An 18,014-nucleotide genomic window follows, 5' to 3' on the forward strand; every position below is an offset into this window, starting at 1 on the left:
ACCTTGTCCTGTTTTCCACACAGGGAAGGGAGAGGGGTATACAAGGGGAGCTTCTTCCACAGGCACCCAGATGCACATGCACTTACCAGAATCAGTGGCTCCCTGTAATACTGCTCAGAACCTGAGTATTTAGAAGAACGAACACTTCCAATCAAAAGCGTATTATCTTAACAAGCAGAGAGGTAACTGGCTCAGATCTTTAGGCACAGAGGATGGTGTAGCCACTATCAGTAGGGTGTGGTAGCTGCCAAAACAGAAGGCAGGCCTGGAAAGTAACAGGAGATGCTCTGAGAAGGCAATCAACAAATCTGCATGAATGAACCATCACAAACCAAAGGCCACTTATTCAGTGGAGAATAAATTGTTATTCTTCACTGTTAACCTCTTCACAATAGGGCACGGTAGTGCTCTGCACACAGTAAGCGCTCAATAAATACGATGGAATGAATGAATGAATTATAGTGATCCAACAACCCGGGTGGACTTCCATCCATCCCTGGGAGCAACGACAATAGCGCTGTTCAGATCTGGCCTCCCACGTACTAAATGTTTCCACCCATTTCTAAATAAATGGATAATTATTTGGTCCAGAAGGTCACTTAAGTTTTAGTAAACCATCAAGGACTGCTGCTATCAAGAAGGAGCCCGGTCTAGTGGACACAGCACAGGCCTGTCCATCAAAGGACTGAAATTCTAATCCCGACTCTGCCACTTGTCTGGGAAAGAGAGAGAAGGGAAGGAGAGGGAGGAAGTACACTACCCCAAATGTAAAGTCTATATTTTTCCAGGAAAATGGCTACAAAAATTACACAGAGAATACCATAAGATTTGGACTTTTTTTATAATTTAAAACTATTCTGTACCAGTACAATATATTAATTTTACAAATGTAAAATTTATCAGCTGTTAAAGCATTTCAAAACCACACATCCTACTTCAGCTTTATTGCACAATATCTATATGAAAATATTAATTTTTAAATTAGAAAACATAAAAATGCTTTCAATATAGAAGAGACAATCTGATTTTAAAGACAATACTATATAAGAAAATCTACCCAGAAAATAACAAACTTTCACAGGATACCAAGCTAACAGGTGCTTCAGAAGGCCCAGTTTACAAAATATTATTCAAAATTAGTACTGGGAGCTTTAATACAATTCCATGACTGTACTTAGTTACAAACTGAATTGTGATTCTTTAGACGTAAAATATGGAGGCATTTACTAGTGTGAACATTCAGAATACCCATCACTGTACTTTCCAAATAGCCTATTGGTTAAAGTCAGCTTTCATTGTTTAATGCAGAGACATCTTCACGTAAGACTGCTGACTTAGCCAAATGGCTGCTAAGAGCTTGATTCTCCCACCGTTTTCAGGATTTGTAAATATAGTTCTGTGGGATTACATGGAGCATCGGTGTGGTGAAACATGTTCAAATCACCAGGTCTGTTCTGCTTAACAACATCTGTGACCAGTGCGCTCCCACGTACTGTCAGAATAAAGTTAAAATGATCAGCCTTACATTGGTAGAGTGGCTAGAAAACATCAAGGATGCTAATATTTAGTTTACACAAAATCGGTTTACGGAATGGAGTCACAAAATTAGTGTCAAAAGACCATTTGTCCTTCAATATTTTACATGAAATTTCCTACCGAGTTGAGACGTGATGGTAAACATCTCATTCTCCCATGTAGTGTAAACAGTGCTATCTAAGTGCTCGAGGTGCTACCCAATGGTAAAATCAAAAAAGGTAGTTGGACTTACAATAGGATCCTGGGCCTAAATATCATCACAGTTGTTTTACAATACTGACAGTGAAGCTTGGTAAGACGAAGGATTTACTACAGAGACAAATACACATCCTGGAGACTCATTTGGTGAAGTTTTGGTATGTACATTCCTTACTGATGGTCTTAAGAATATATCTTGGGACATCTAGAAACGTGGTTTGCTCGTAATTTAATGGCAGGTGGATAAGATAGATGTGTTGGAAAAACTGTTCCAAGCAAAGTACGAATGATGAAGGATGAGACTCTGAGCATATGCCTACCACTGGTTCTGAAAGTTACTTTTGGAACTTATGTCCTGCATAAGCAAAGTCAAAACTAGGGCATACATCTATCAAGAGAAAAGAAGTATTGAAATAGTGGTTACGAGAGCCCAAGGTACTTGCAGGTAGATAGCATTATCAAAAGACAAATGCTTAGAAAAGGCAGCTTCTGCCTAGGATGTATTCCTTAAGATTCAAAGTAGTCTCCTTTGCGGAACTGCCTACTTCAGAACGGCTCACAGCACCTCACCTAGATGAGTGTTCTTAAAAATATATAAAAGGTCTACTATGAGGCTTTAGACATAAGGTATTTCTCTGCCTTTACAGTTTTGATCATTTTCCCTTCCTTTCCTTTCTCTGGAAAAAAATAAAAACTACTTTCAGACATTCCATTAGGGAAAAAAAAAACAATAAAAACTAGAACATTCGTGGTCAGGAAATTTTTCTGAATCCCAAAACACTCTGTACTATGTGCAGTTTCCTCACACGGAGGCTTGGAGGAAATACCTGATCACCTACTATTGAACATACTGCTATTGGACATGCCATAATAAATTTTACATTAAAAGCAAATAGATTAAAATCTATTCCATAAAATAAAAATGTTCTGTAATGTCAATTGAAATATATTATTTGAAAAGCTCAAAGGAGAGATTTTACAAAGTGCTAGTTAGAACAACGTGTACAAGTGTCTTCAACAAGTCCCAATTCTTTACAAAACTGAACCGGCATTCATTAGGCATATCAATTGACTGGTTGTTAAATGGGAGAAGAAAAAGGTGTCACTTGTCAATTAATCCAGCTTCCTTAATTTTAGTGAAGAAGAATTTCTCCAGTATATTGGCACATTTGTAGTATTCACTTTCAGGGGGGTTGTACTCTTTGCAATTGGTAAAGACTCGCTGCAAGTCTGCCATGAATAATTTCTTAGATACGTAGTACCTATTCTTGAGGCGCTCACTCATGGTTTTCAGATCTGTACAGGAAAAAAAATATTAGCAATCTTTGATTTCAGCAATATTAGGTGACACAGAAAGTAACTGGGAAATGCAATCTGATTTAATTCTGTTTCTTCATTTTAACCAACTCCTCCACTTTTGCTCATTTAAAATGCACGGTCTGTATCCATGCTCATGTGCATTCTGTACCCCCAATCTGTCTGATTTTTTAAAAAAATCACGAATACCATTTTAATCACACGTGCCACTTTGATACCCATGTATCTTTAAGTTCATCAGTTTCAGAAACGAATTCAGACGAGATCAACAAGACAGTCATCAGATTAACAGTGCTCTGCATTAGGCAAACAACATTGTCCATATATTCCAAATAATACATCCAAAGTATTTGTACATGATGAAGTTATTATTGTATGCATAAAGTTCAAAAAGGTGCTCATGCACTTATATACTTCACTGCTACGAGATATTAAGCATAGAATATCCTGTTCAGTTTTTGAAAGTGTTCTAAAACTAGTAAATCAAAACGGGTTTTAAAATTCAAGGAGTGCTTATCCAGTATGTAGAGAGAGCTTTCTCTTAACTTCATGCATCAATCATATTTATTGAGCGCTTACTGTGTGCAGAGCACTGTACTAAGCGCTTGGGAGAGTATAATATAACAGTTGCACAGTACTCTATAAAAAGAAGAATATATGAATAAAGATCACTTTGAAATCAGATTATTTCATTATGAAAAAGACTTTGACAATTCACATCTACAGATACCACCCATAAATTCCATCTAGAGTCCTGTAAGCTCAAACATTCGGTTGTTAGTATATCCTGGTAGAACCCATATTCTGGCTAAATCATCTGGATTCCTGTTTTACAAATGGATATGAGGCTTTTTAAAAGAAAAATGACCTCCTAACACATTTGCCTAACAGTAGCCAAAATTTCTGATAACAACTTTCTGAATTCCAGAAAACATCAACAACCTTACAAATTCTCATAAAAGACATTGAAGCATTCTTTGTGAGGAAATCAGTTTGCATCAAGAAAGGAAAATTCCCTGCTTACTAGAGGAGGCTAAAACATTCAAAAATACTAGACAAAGATCAAACACTGACCGAGACATATCTGAGTTCATGGATATCTTAACTCCTGTCAACTACAAAGAACACTTCCCTCTCATCTCTATGACAAAGATGTGATGTCCAAAATGAATTTTCAAGTCTGTGAGTACTCCTGGGGAGGAAAGATATTTGTACTCAGGTTTGACCTAAGGTGGTTTCTACAAGGTTAAGCGCTTTCGATCCCCAATAAACCAAAGGTCATATAGCCCATCCCACTGCCTCCAGGCAGGCTTTAAAAAGCACATGGATGTCTTATTCTTTAAGATCTACATTCAAGGGGCTGCCACTGCCTTTCTTGATCACTCAGAACTTAGCAGCTCTCACAATTTTGATGGTATATTTTCTCATCCTGCAAAAGGAACAGTTCTCAGACCAGTAGACATCAATGTTTACTTCTAAAGAAACTTCAACGTCTCAAGGAAGGTTTCGAGAACACAGACAGAATGCTAGCTACCTGCATCATGGGATTCTAACCCTTTTGATTGTCCGGTTAAACCCTGAATTCCAATGGCTTAAATTGATGCCCAGAGGTGGCTGGTGAGAGGAGGAACTGGGAAGGGAGGAGGGGTGAATGCCACCCGCTCATGGCTACCACTGCAAACCCAGATACATGGGATCGGCCAACCCCCATATATATACAGCTCCCCTGAACTAAATGAAGATCGCAAGAAAGGCCCAGAGTTGAGTTTGCATCCATCGGTGGAAGCGGCTATGGACGCCTCAGCTTCTCTGTTCCTACTGCACTGGCGACTCTCTGCCAGGTGTTAATAATTACGGTATTTATTAAGCACTTATTAGGTGCTTAATTAGCACTGCTCATCCATATCCACTCTGATGAATTAGGCTAATTTTGAATAATGATGATATCTGTTAAGCACTTACTAGGTGTCAAGTGCTGATCTAATTTTTCACTGGCCTTTGTACGCAGTGTATGCACTGTTCTGGTAATTGGGAGGCAGGAGGGGAGATACCAATCAGGGGTATTTATTAAGCGCTTCATGTGTGAGCTTGGGAGAGTACTCTAAAATAAACCTATCTGACTTCTAGGAGCATACAAGCTAGCAGAGGAGTAGACATTAAAATCCACTTCTGACAGGAGGAAGTAATAGAAGTATACAGATAAGTGCAAAAATGCTACAGGAAGGGAGGGAGGGGGAGGACCCAAGGGCTTCGGTTTCACAGGAGTTCTGGTTGGGAAGATAAAGAATCAATCAGGGAAGATCTCCTGGAATAGCCACTTGGGTCTACCCTCTTCTCCACTACACACATTCTTCCCTGTTAGGGAGGCCTTCAATGGTATTTATTGAGCTCTTACCCTATCTCCCAAGATTCCCGGATTCCGTAAAAGGGTCTTAAGTATAAGTCATTCCTAGCATCCAGAGTGACAGGGAGCCAGGTGAGGGAATCAGAGCACATTCCTGTTGGCATCCCTTTCAGGGTAACACCACTTCTATCCACATACGCCTGCAAACGTGTTCGTGTTCTTTCTCTCTCTCTCTCCCACCTTCCCCTCCCTCTGTGTCATACTTCCTCTCCTTCCATCTTCTGAACACTAATCTCCTCTTCCCCTCAAGGAGAGTGGGTAGAATTTTGACAAATACTGTAGCATAATACTCAACAAAACATGTTCACATAGCAGTAATTAGTCAGTTAAAGAACCTTTCATTGAGAATGCTCAAGCGACCTCAGGGCCTGCTGAAAACAGGACAAAAGGCCATTTTCCCACTCCTGCTCCCCAAAGACACATCTACAAACTCATCTATGGAGCATTACTGATGGAAGCTACAAGGAAGGCCGGCATGGACGGTCTGGTGCTGAGACAAGCAACAGCCAGTAAGAGAAAATATCAAGGGAAAAGAACAGAGGTGGAAACACATTTTCAATGGAAAGGCATTCACTGTCAATGACTCACCACACATCACCTGCTGAAAACCTACTACATAAGTGAAAAATAGCATCATGAAAGGCTTATTACAGCCAACTCCCAATTCATCAGGGAATAACTACCCAATTGGATTTTTCAGGCACTTGGCTTCTCCTTTCTGCTGCTCACCTTCTGGCGATTCGCTGCTTATGGGGTAAAGTGGTAGGGAATGGGCAAAGGAGTCAGCACCACCAGTTACACCGCTCATTGGACAAAAGTAGACAGAGGAGATGCAACTCAATCCCTCACTTTTGCTCTATTTAGTTGCTCTGGTAATACATTAGGATTAGCATTGCTTTATTCACATTATTTCTGTCCCCCATGACAATGGGTGATGAACAACTGTTTGTTCTAATTTCCTCCTATACGCAGCGACGCCAAAGCATCGGATTGGGTGTATCAGCTTATAGCACAAAAGGGTGAACAAGGCATTTCTGCTACAGTACCACAAAAATAATACAAACAACCGGTTTCATCGCACATCGACTCAAAATACACACTAATGTTAAGCAATGACTTTGGTTCTGAGAATAAATGTCCTGAGCCTGTCATTTTGCACCAATATTTTATCTGTACCAGATGGAGTCACCTAAAAAGGCTCCTAGAAATTTCCCAGGATCTAGATGGCAAATGTAGAATTGGGCAGGCTCTCTTCACTCTTCAGAGAGAATGAATGGGTGGGTTCCATACACTAGTTTTCACCACCCCCTTTCTCTCACACGCCGCTGCATCGTTACTCCAAGGTTACACGTTCTCCCACGGCAAGGCAACACAATTTCTACTGTCTAGGAATACAACAATAGACCTTGATGACTCTACTGGTCGCACATGGCTTCAGCTACAGAGATCTTTAAGTCTATACTTAGAAAATGTTAATGGCATTACCCATAGGGAACCTTATAACTTCATAATATCCAGGAGCTTCTGTTCTCTTCACAGGTTCCATGAAGGGCCAAGCGCTTTGATGGCTCTTTGGTAAAGAAAAAAGTAAGGTATCTAATATGGAAATTCCATATGGGAAATCATTTCAAAATCTTCACATGAGGTGAACTGAGAGACAACACCCACCTTCACCTGCTGCAGGATGTTTTTTAATGTGCTGTATAGCTGATCGGGGTCTTTGGGCTCTTTACTTGAAAGAAAATGGTAACAAAACAAAACAAAAAGAGGATTAGCTTTTGCCCTCCTTCAAGTTCTAGTGCCAGCTCTTACCCAAACCTAAAATTTAAACATTCCGGCAAATTTAATGAAAAATGAAATCCAACAAAAGTCCTATTGGAGATTACAGTCTTTGCTCTTTTCTCTAAGTTGCTGCAAGAAAAGTTGCATGGTCATCATCCTATAGGCATTAATACTTACCCTCTCTCTTTTCCACTTGGTTTCCAGCCTGTCTCTCCTATACGTCAACAAAATTAAACACTGAATGAGAATTGCTCTATGTCAAAAGATAAGCAAAGTCAATACTCATCTAAAATGTAATAAAGTGCAGTGCTTCCTCAATAAAAGGCTCTCAAGTCTATTCTCAATAAAAGACTAAAAATCCACTCATTCCCAACTCCAAGCCAAGCCATGTCAAAATCTTCTTACAGCATGTATAAGAAAATACAAGCTAATTCTAGCACTGAATTCTTTCACTTTTCCATTTTTATCACTACTTCCAATCTTGCACAGAAAGAAAACAACCAACCAATATATTGATTTCCCATTATTTGGGTTGCACCAAGACTCAAGAAATTGTGAAAAGGCTATTTTTCCAGCTACATTTCTACTTAGCCAAAACACATAAAATGCAGTCATTGCTTTCTCTTGTTGGTTTTAGGTAACTTCAGAGGAGAAATCTCCATCCCAGACTTTGCTCTCCTTTCACGCATTCGAGGAAAAATATGTAAGTAGATTTTTTTTTCAAGCTAAGTCATATAAACTGATATGGCCACTCTTTGCTAAGCTAGACAGCTTGAAATAAGTTGAATTGATTCTTGTGTGAATTGCAAGCCCGGTACCTTTCTTAGAAATTTGAAGAGACACTGATCTAGCCATATGCAATTCATAAAGTTCTAATTCAAGTTGGTGTAGAATGAATAACATACTACAGTATATTTGTAAGATCATACAAACTCTTCCTTATCATCAGCATTTACTTAGTGCCTGCTGCGTGTGGAGTTCTGTAAGAGGCACTTGGAAATAGCTACAAAAAGAAATGTCCAATTGGTGAAGCCCCCTCCCATCCCCTCCACAAAAAAAGAGAAGTGTTTTCAAACAGGCTAGAAATGATACAAATAAAAAATTAGCAAACCTTGGGAAACTCTTCAAACAAGATACCATGATACCAAGAGAGAATTCTTATTACAGTCTCATTAGCTTATCTACTAGAATCACACTGTACAAAACATTATCTCAGAGAGATTCCAACCTCTAGAAACTTAGATTTTCTCATTTTTGCTATGCCAGTGCACTACTGTAGTTACCAAAAGATTTTCTTTGAAAAGGAGGTGTATACATACTAATTCCTGGAATGCTTTCTATGGGAATCTGTCGTACGCCATCTTTGAAACACGAAAGTCCAGGGTAGACTTTGCGAATCTGTGCTTGTTTCCTTTCTATCAGCTTTTTAATTATCTGTAATATGAGAAAGAACCTGCATTTAGAAGAGGCAACACCAGGCACAGCAGTGACTTTAAACGTCATATTCTGTTCCCTAGCAGAGAAGTGTTAAGAAAAAATTAGAAAGTGAGCATAATTTCAAGATGCAAAATACTTTTAATCACAATTGACTTCAAATGCTTAATGCTGTTGGACGGAAAAGTTAATATGAAGAGGAAAAGCTCTTCCCGTGGGCTTAGTGTCATTTGTAGCAACAAAGTCATTTATTTTACTTGAGGGGCTCTGAATAGGTTGCCTTGACTTCACTGTAGATCACACCCAGGACATCACAGATAGTGTCACGCAGCTGGAGCCCTGTTTTGTCACCCATGAATACTCACTCATTCATTCAATCGTATTTATTGAGCGCTTACTGTTTGCAGAGCACTGTACTCAGCGCTTGGGAAGTACAATATAGCAATAGAGACAATCCCTTCCCATAATGGGAATAGTTCCATCTGGACTGACAAAACAAATGAACAGTTCATATGACTGCAAGACTCGAGACAGCCTAGAGATGTATTTAAATATGCCAGGCCACATCCCTGTTCTGAGAGGTTTCCTTCAGACAACTCTAATAAATGTGACTTGTCAGCAAAAGTCTGCAGGTACTGTAACTCTATGAGGACTCCCCCAGCCTAACCCAAAAGCTACAGTTCCCAAAGTACTGGGTTCAAATCCCAGCTCCACCAATTGTCAGCTGTGTGACTTTGGGTAAGTCACTTCACTTCTCTGTGCCTCAGTTACCCCATCTTCATAATTGGGATGAAGCCTGTGAGCCCCCTGTGGGACAACCTGATCACCCTGTAACCTCCCCAGTGCTTAGAACAGTGCTTTGCACATAGTAAGCGCTTAATAAATACCATTATTATTATTATTACTGAGATGACTTGGTCTTCAGCTTTTGCTGGAAACTAATCTATTAATTAGCCCTAAAAGCATTCTAATCTTCTATACTCAGGAAATGAGACAACTCAGAATTGTTACCATCAAAGTAATTTGTAATGTATTACTCAAATTACACCAGGTTATAAAGTTATTTGACTAGGCACTTACAACTAAGTGTGATGGTGGCATGTTTCTGATTATTTTTAAATAATCTGAAATGCTACCTTCTAATAATTTTATATCAATGGAGTTCAAAGAAACCAAGTATTACTTTCAGATGTGAAATCAGTATATATTTTTAAAATAAATTTTTTTCATGTGGCCGTCAGAAAAAATACAGAGCAAACTCCAGTTTAACTGTCATCAAAAACTCAGCTGAGCTGACAAATTGTGGGGGAATTCCTGTCTGTCCCAAAGTGGAGGGGCCCCCTCCAGTTACTCCCAACCCCAGCTCACTCCGCTGCTGGGGACACTTGGGTGCGTGTAAGGGCAAGGTCAAGAACCATGGGACTGGCAGCTTTATTTGGTCCCTCTCCGAAGCTGGCTGCCAACGCCACGTGGGGCATTTCCAATCCCAATAGCTTTGCTGCTTGTTGCTTCAGTGGAAAGAGTTCGGCTTTGAGAAACGAGCCTGGAGCTCGGCAAGGATGGGAGGCGGCCTGCTGGGGCTGTGCCACCATTTGTGAAGGAAGGTTTCTTATCTAAAACCACCTGGAGCATCCCATAGGGGCATATCCCCAGCAGAAAGTCTGGCTGCAGTGGCTACCAAGATGACTACCTGCTGGGCTATAGCCCTCTAGGACAGTCTCTCCGCCTTACGTGGCTCGTACATGTAAAAAACAATAAACTTTTGTGATGGGCTGTACCCCTGCCCACATACATGCTCTATCCCTCTAGACTGTAAGCTCATTTGGGGCACAGAACATGTCTACCAACTCTTATACTGTGTACCAAGCACTTGTACAGTGTTCTGCACATAGCGAGCGCTCAATAAATATCACTGGTGATGAAGATGATGCACCCCAGGACAGAGACAAAAGCGTGAGAGTAAGCACTATGCAAACTACTAGCATTATAATTAATTCCTTATAAGAATTCATGGTCCTGAAGTCTCAGGACTGTGGCTAGTCTGAACAATCCCCTTCTTTCTGCATGACACCCTGAGAGGGCGGATGGCTCTCGTGGAACTGTGACAATGAGCATGTTTTATGGATTTTGTATTTAAAAAAAAACAAAACCCACCTACATTAGCTATTGGCAGCCACAGAGGAAGCACCATAGTGAAAATTATCTTGCTCTTAAAGAAGAGAGAGCTATCTTTTCAACCAACAGAAGAGCAAATTTCAAAAAAAAATAATGGGCACTGAATGGCTGTCAATAGTAGGCAGTTTAGAACAGGATGCTTTTGTAGTGACTCTACGGTAACCCAACAATTTGACATGGACCCCACTTCCTCCTTCCTCCAACATTCAGGCCTAGGCATCACTGTTTACCTCTTTCTGCTTTTTAATGATGACAGAAAATTCAGTGTATGGAATCCTTGGATTTAATTCACATCCCATTAAAGTGGCTCCTTCATAATCCTTAATATAACCAACATACTTTGCTTTGGGTACTTTAATATCTTTGGAGAAACCCTGAAACAAAAAGAATTCAAAAACAGTCTCTTTTCAAACCCCAGTATACAAGTTTGGGGTTGGAATTTTGTCTTTTAATACTTAAATCATTTTAAAAAATTACAAGCTACTACAAATGAGACTGTCGAAGTAAAATGATCACAACTGTATAAAAACAGAATAGCACCATTTTAGCAAGCAGAGTAAGAATAATTTCTGAAATGTGGCCAAACATTATGCACAAAAAAAATAATTAAAAATAACAAAGCAAATATTCTGAATTTCCTATGAATCAAACAAAAAGAAGTAGCAGGACAGAAGATGATTAGCACTCCTCAAAAATCATTAAATACCAACATTAAGGAATGGACACTACTTATGGGAAAAATTAAAATCAATAATCTAGAACCCAAATATTATATTTAAAATAATTAAAAGAAATCCTATATTAAAAAACCTTTTTAAGCTATTTCAAACTGAAGAATGCCACGAAAGCTTTCAAACTGGTTCCCTGATCTAAACTTTCTACTACCATTTAATGTTGTTGGGACATTTCTGCTTCTGCATATCACAATAGTCTCTGTTCTCCAAAGGTGCTGAATCATAAACCATTACCTATTCCCAGTTGGGATCACTCATTAAGAGGCTAGTAGTGCCTAGAATGAATAGCATAACAAGATTGCAGTTTTAAGTCAACATACTTGTTTCTTGAAGTATCCAATTGCATATTCATCAGCATAGGTGAGAAAGTTCAGGATATTATGTTTTATATGGTATTCTTTCAGGTGATTCATGAGGTGAGTTCCATAGCCCTGTAAGGAAAAGGCCATAAAAATTTATGTCCTAGAGGCAACAATCTGTCATAAAATGAAAATGCCTGGGATGTCTGGGAATATTTTAGCTTGTTTATACACTAGTAGCTGTAGGGAAAGTTCTGACTGGGTCTTTTCTAAAGATGATAGCCTGTTAGATCCCAATTTATTTATCTATAAGCCGGAGAAATGGCATTTAGAGAGATACAAATAACTCAAAATCCTTGAATTGAGTGTCTGGCATAATTCAAGAGGGCAAGGTGCAAGCTCAAAGCTAATCTACTTTAATATAAAAACTGTGTAATCAAAAGAAATATCACAATATGCCAATATCACAATTTCCTACGGAAATCTGTATGAGAAAACTTTTAGAGAAGTGAAAAGCAGAAAGAAAATCTCCGTTCACAACTCTGAAGATATTGTACACACAATCAATATTATGAATTTTCTAAAAAAAAAAAAATCATACACTCCCAGGATTATATTCTTACAATTGCTTACAGAACTTTTAAATGGACATAAGGAACAGTATGATTGTCAACTTGATTGTCTCATGGGGAAGGGACTGGATATTCCAATTCACCAATAACACTCTAAAGAATTCAAATGTGTAAGCAGTGTGGAGTAATACTTTCGGTTTAAATACTGCTTTTCCTCAGAAAAGCCTAAAACATTTTCATACCTTTTATCTCATTTGCCTCCCAGTTTCCTGGCTAGAAGGAAGGAGAAAGCATTATTATGCCTCTTTCCCCACTAAAGGACAGTATCTAACTTCACACACCCAGGGTGACCTAGAAATCAAGGTCTACCTTTAGCCTTCACTGTCTCAAACTTCATTCAGAAAAGACATTATCCTACCAAAATTTTCCATATGAATATCAACACTTGGACTGAGAGTATCCACAAGTATATCCTTATGATAAATATCTGTTCAAAACGTGCCATCTAAATCTTTTATAGTCCATACTGTTAGGAAAGACCAAGAGCTAAAACAGGTCTTTCCATCCAACAGATATTTCCACTTATGCAGAGATCTGTTTATAACCACTTTTGTGGCTTTTGCTTCATCCACAATTTGGCTCTTTTTTTTTTTTTTTTTTTTTTTTTTTTACAAAAAAGCACAACTGTTACTCAAAATGTTAATAAAATATTTCTTTTGCTTATGTTACTTTTCAATGGTCATCTGTCACTTAGCTATGAGTTTCAAAAAGCTGCACTCATTTGTGTTTAACACTGCTCAAGTGGGTTTGGATGCTAGCAGACAATAAAGTCTAGTGGAAAGAGCACTGGTCTGGGAGTTAGGATGCCTGTGTCCCTAGTTCCAGTTTGACTGATTTGCTGTGTGACCCTGGGAAATTCCTTAACATTTCTGTGCCTTGTTCCTTCAGTGCCTCAACATGGAGGATAATACTTGCCCCTCTCTACTTCACAGGGATGTTGTGAAAACAACTGATGTAAAAGTGCTATATTAAAAACACTATATACATTCAAGATAATATAATATACTTTAGCTGGCAAACATTCCAATCTAATACGCATTGAGGCCATACTTATCTGGCTAATTCAAACATGGGCCGATCACTGCAATATGTTAATAAACAAGAAACTTGATATCATATGACTAAGATCCTCTGTATTATTTTCAAATAAGCACGTTTTGTTACTAAATCATTCTACTAACTGGGAATGATCCTTACATTAAGGAAAAAGGGTAAACTAAACATGTTGGAAAATAGAATAATTCAAACAATAAGTGTAACTGAATAGTAGTCATCTTATTCAAAATTGGCTTGCATAGCCACAAATATAAAAGGAGTCGAATCCTCTTCACAGGGCTGTGTTTCTCCAGGCAGAGTATTTGGGAGGATTATGATGATAACTCACATCAGATATTTAATTTTTCAACAATTCAACTTTTAAACATCATTTTTAATAAGCTTATTGGGTGGGGAGGAGGAAAATCTCTCTCTCTCTCTCTCCTGTGTCTCTGCCCAGGGACTGCTCACCCTGGGCCATTTGAGGTCACGCTTGGGGCGGGGTAACCTAGCTCATTCTGCCTTCATCCATGAAATCTGAAATGTGGATTATATAATTCTTTCAATGAATTTGAGAGGGAGCAGAGAGAGTACACTGCCCACAGCTGCTGACAAATGATTCTCCATCTGAGATATTCACTTGTTCATTCAATTGTATTTATTGAGCACTTACTGTATGCAGAGCACTGTACTAAGAGCTTTGAAGAGTACACTATAGCAATAAACAGACACAATCCCTGCCCACAATGAGTTTACAGGCTAGAAATCTGTTTCTACTAGAAAAATCAGGAAGAACACACAAGGAACTCGAGCTTCTCCCTGGAGTTTCCAAGGGTGTGTTGCTACATGGTGGTTTGGACTTTAATGGGTATAGGGTTCTTACATGTCAAGTGCTAATATTTAATTTCTAATTTTTATGTCCAAATACCCATTTTAAGATTTGAAAGGTTGAATCAGGAAGACATTCCACTCAATACAACCACTCAGATACACAGAAATTCAGCAGAGGCTAAAGGCAAGGAATAATAGCCCAGCATTAACCAATCAATGGTATTTGGGTGCTTACTGTGTGCAGAACACTGTACTAAGTGCTTGGTAGAGTACAACATAGCTGTTCTGGTTCTTAAAACTTACAAAGTATTCTTTTTTCAACTTTCTTCCCTGAAATCTCTAACAGGTGAATGAACTTTGTGAAAGCCAGTCAATGGCCTCCTGGAAGAAAAGCCAACTCTTATTTATTCACCCAAAAGACAAAGTCATTCAACCGTATTTATCGAGCACTTACTGCGTGCAGAGCACTGTACTAAGCACTTGGGAAGTACAAGTTGGCAACATATAGAGACAGTTCCTACCCAACAGCGGGCTCAAGATGGAAACAGAGTTAAATTTCCTTCTCATTTTGAGAGACTAGAGGCAACTTCTCAACTCGCAAGAATAGCATAAAGTGGAGGGAGAGATGAAAAGCAGGGAATGTTGTTGGTTTGGGTTTTTATGCTTTTTAAGGGAGGGAAAAGAAAGAACCAGATTTTTCCAACTGTCTGTCAGTCACGGAGGCAAGGGCACATTGCCCTGACCTCTCTCAAATCCAACTAAAATGCATCCCATACTTGGACTCCCCACTGGTGGATACAAATCCCCCAAATGCAGAATTTTCCATTTGGAGATCAATTTGTCTACTTAGCCAGAACATTAGTTTAACATACAGGAATAGTGGCCTCTAAAGGATAAATTCCCAGTATTCTCTGAAATACATCTGAGAGGGCAAGGGAGTAAATTTTTCCTCAAACAGCAAGTACGATAAATTCTTCAAACTGATTACCAGACATTGTCCTTGGCCAAAAGTAGTTGCTCCGCTTAGGGAAGATCGCACCTTTAGCAGTTATGAATAATGCTACCAGTCAGGATCACGGCTGTAAGTAAAGATTGAAGTGCAAACTGCTTGACTGTTGCTCTCTAGAGCAGATAAGACGACAGAAAAGGGATTTTTTTTTAAGTTTGAACCTCACTTTGCAGCTGAAATAGATTATTTTTGACTTACTTGTGGATTATATGGTATGCAGCACAATGGTTCCCCGGACTGGGGAAAACAGAAACTCCTTGCAGGGGCTCTTGGACCCGATTTTGATCCTCTTGCTGCTCATGGCTTGGCTGCACCTCCCATTCACTGTGACATTATATGCAGAAACCCCGCGTATAGCATTTCCTCTAAAACACTGGGTGTCTTTACCTTGACTTGCTCATTAGAGGTCACAGCACAGAAAACGATCTCTGTAAATCCTTGAGATGGGAACATCCGGAAACAGATACCACCAATTACACGACCATCTTTAATTAAAGCAAGGGTCTTGTGCTTCCTGAAAAAATAAAGTTATGTCAAACTTTCCTTTAGTACACTGTGAGTGTATGTTGAGAGAGAGAGAGAGAGAGAGAGAGAGAGAGAGAGAGAGAGAGAGAGAGAGCGTCCAACAACCACTATTAAAGAAGGGAAAAGTGTAAATTTTTCCAGACTCCTGGGATTTAATGCTTTTTGGTGTGCATGCCTGCATTTTTTTTTCAAAATTTGTCAGGGTTTTTCTTTTTTCAACTAATTGTCAAAGCTGACCCACACATTTTTCTCAAATACTTTTCTCACAGCCCGCTGTTGGGTAGGGACCTTCTCTACATGTTGCCAACTTGTACTTCCCAAGAGTTTAGTACAGTGCTCTGCACACAGTAAGCGCTCAATAAATATGATTGAATGAATGTTCACACAGATCTGTCATTTTATCATGGATTACTTTTTTAAATTGAATATGCCAATGAAATATTGCATATTTTTCCATTTAAATCTATTTAAATCTAAAACTTAAAAAAAAAGGCTTTGCAGCATAAAGCTATGGCCAAAGGACAGTGATAAAAATAGACATCTCCAATGGGTATAAGGGTTCTTACATGTCAAGTGCTAATATTTAATTTCTAATTTTTATGTCCAAATACCCATTTTAAGATTTGAAAGGTTGAATCAGGAAGACGTTCCACTTAATACAACCACTCAGATACACAGAAATTCACATTTCTATTAGATTCACATTTCTATTCTATTCTATTCACATTAGAGAAGCAGCATGGCTCAGTGGAAAGAGCCTGGGCTTTGGAGTCAGAGGTCATGGGTTCAAATCCCGGCTCCGCTGATTGTCAGCTGTGTGACTTTGGGCAAGTCACTTTCACTTCTCTGTGCCTCAGTTACCTCATCTGTAAAATGGGGATTAAGACTGTGAGCCCCATGTGGGACAACCTGATCATCTTGTATCCCCCCGGCGCTTAGAACAGTGCTTTGCACATAGTAAGCGCTTAACAAATACCATTAAAAAAATCTAGACATCTCTTTTAAACAGAAAAATAATTTAACCACTGGTATTTATTGAGCATTTACTGCATACAGAGCATCATACGAAATACTTGGGAGAGTACAATGGAGTAAGAAGACACGATCCCTCCACTCAAGGAATAATTCATAAGCATCTATTCCCTCCACACACTTAGTGCCCCAAAAGAGAAACCTCATCACTTCTGGGAACACAAAGTAGTTTGCTAACTCTAAGTCTACTGCATGCTTGGAAACTGGAGGCACAGATGACTAAAATTCACTCTCAAGATCCATTAAGTAGTTCCTTTTTTTACCAAAAAAACAAACAAAAAAAGTACTTACGGATCAAAGACCAGTCGTGTTATATACTCTTTTGGCATTCTGGGGAGCTGATGAGAGAACACGTTCTGTAAGCCAACCAACCACATCATGATCTTTTTGTTTGGCTTCTGGTTTAGGGAATTACCGACTACATGAAATTCAATCACGCCCCTACGCTCTTCGAGCCTTGCTGCTTCGTCCCTGGCTGAATGGGCGGAGAGGAGGTTTGTCTGGGATGTGGAAGAGAAGTTAAAAATACAGTTACCCCACTGGTTTGCAAATATGAGATGCAACAAAGTCAGCATGCCCAGGTTCAGCAAGTTACCAGTCTCAATGCAAATACCCTCCTCTCCCCTAAAACCTTTTAAATTGTCTCTCTCAGCAGGAACAATTTTAAGACTAGTGGATTTCATCCTTGCTGGGGGTGATATTTTATTTTTACTGTTTTTACTTTCTCCATATGCCTTATGGCAATTTCCAGACACGACAGAGTATTAAAACACTGAAGAGGATAAACATAAAACCCCAAAGCTATTTTAACCAAGCATTCATTCATTATGTCTAAATTAAAGCCAGTCCTGAAGTCAACATTTTACTATCCACTGTACAAACCGATGAGAGAAACCAAGGAACACTTCAGTCTAGGAACAGGGACAAGGCTGCAATTGTTTCTCAAGAGAGAGAGCTTCTTCTTTCCAGAATATAACAATTCATAAATACTTGGATTTCTCTGGCTCAACATATGGCAGTCCCAAAATGTCTCAACTTGGACAGTCCTCGTTGCTATTTAAACAATACCAT

The 18,014-nt window shown here is 39.0% G+C and overlaps 1 protein-coding gene across 1 annotated transcript in view; it reads right to left on the reverse strand.

Annotated features, from left to right (window-relative positions):
* Positions 1 to 822: 822 nt before the first annotated feature.
* The window catches only part of KAT2B (lysine acetyltransferase 2B), a 68,092-nt gene continuing 50,900 nt past the window's right edge, over positions 823 to 18,014 (reverse strand). Inside the window, exons 11-19 of the mRNA XM_038761465.1 lie at positions 17,235 to 17,443; positions 15,774 to 15,900; positions 11,901 to 12,011; positions 11,077 to 11,220; positions 8,557 to 8,671; positions 7,415 to 7,451; positions 7,124 to 7,187; positions 6,941 to 7,025; positions 823 to 3,030 (exon numbers count right to left, since the gene is read on the reverse strand). Of these exons, the coding sequence (XP_038617393.1) occupies positions 2,837 to 3,030; positions 6,941 to 7,025; positions 7,124 to 7,187; positions 7,415 to 7,451; positions 8,557 to 8,671; positions 11,077 to 11,220; positions 11,901 to 12,011; positions 15,774 to 15,900; positions 17,235 to 17,443 (1,086 nt within the window). The 3' untranslated portion in view covers positions 823 to 2,836. The remainder of the gene's footprint in view (positions 3,031 to 6,940; positions 7,026 to 7,123; positions 7,188 to 7,414; positions 7,452 to 8,556; positions 8,672 to 11,076; positions 11,221 to 11,900; positions 12,012 to 15,773; positions 15,901 to 17,234; positions 17,444 to 18,014) is intronic.

Source organism: Tachyglossus aculeatus, chromosome 2, assembly GCF_015852505.1.
Source record: "Tachyglossus aculeatus isolate mTacAcu1 chromosome 2, mTacAcu1.pri, whole genome shotgun sequence".
Lineage (NCBI taxonomy): Eukaryota > Metazoa > Chordata > Mammalia > Monotremata > Tachyglossidae > Tachyglossus > Tachyglossus aculeatus.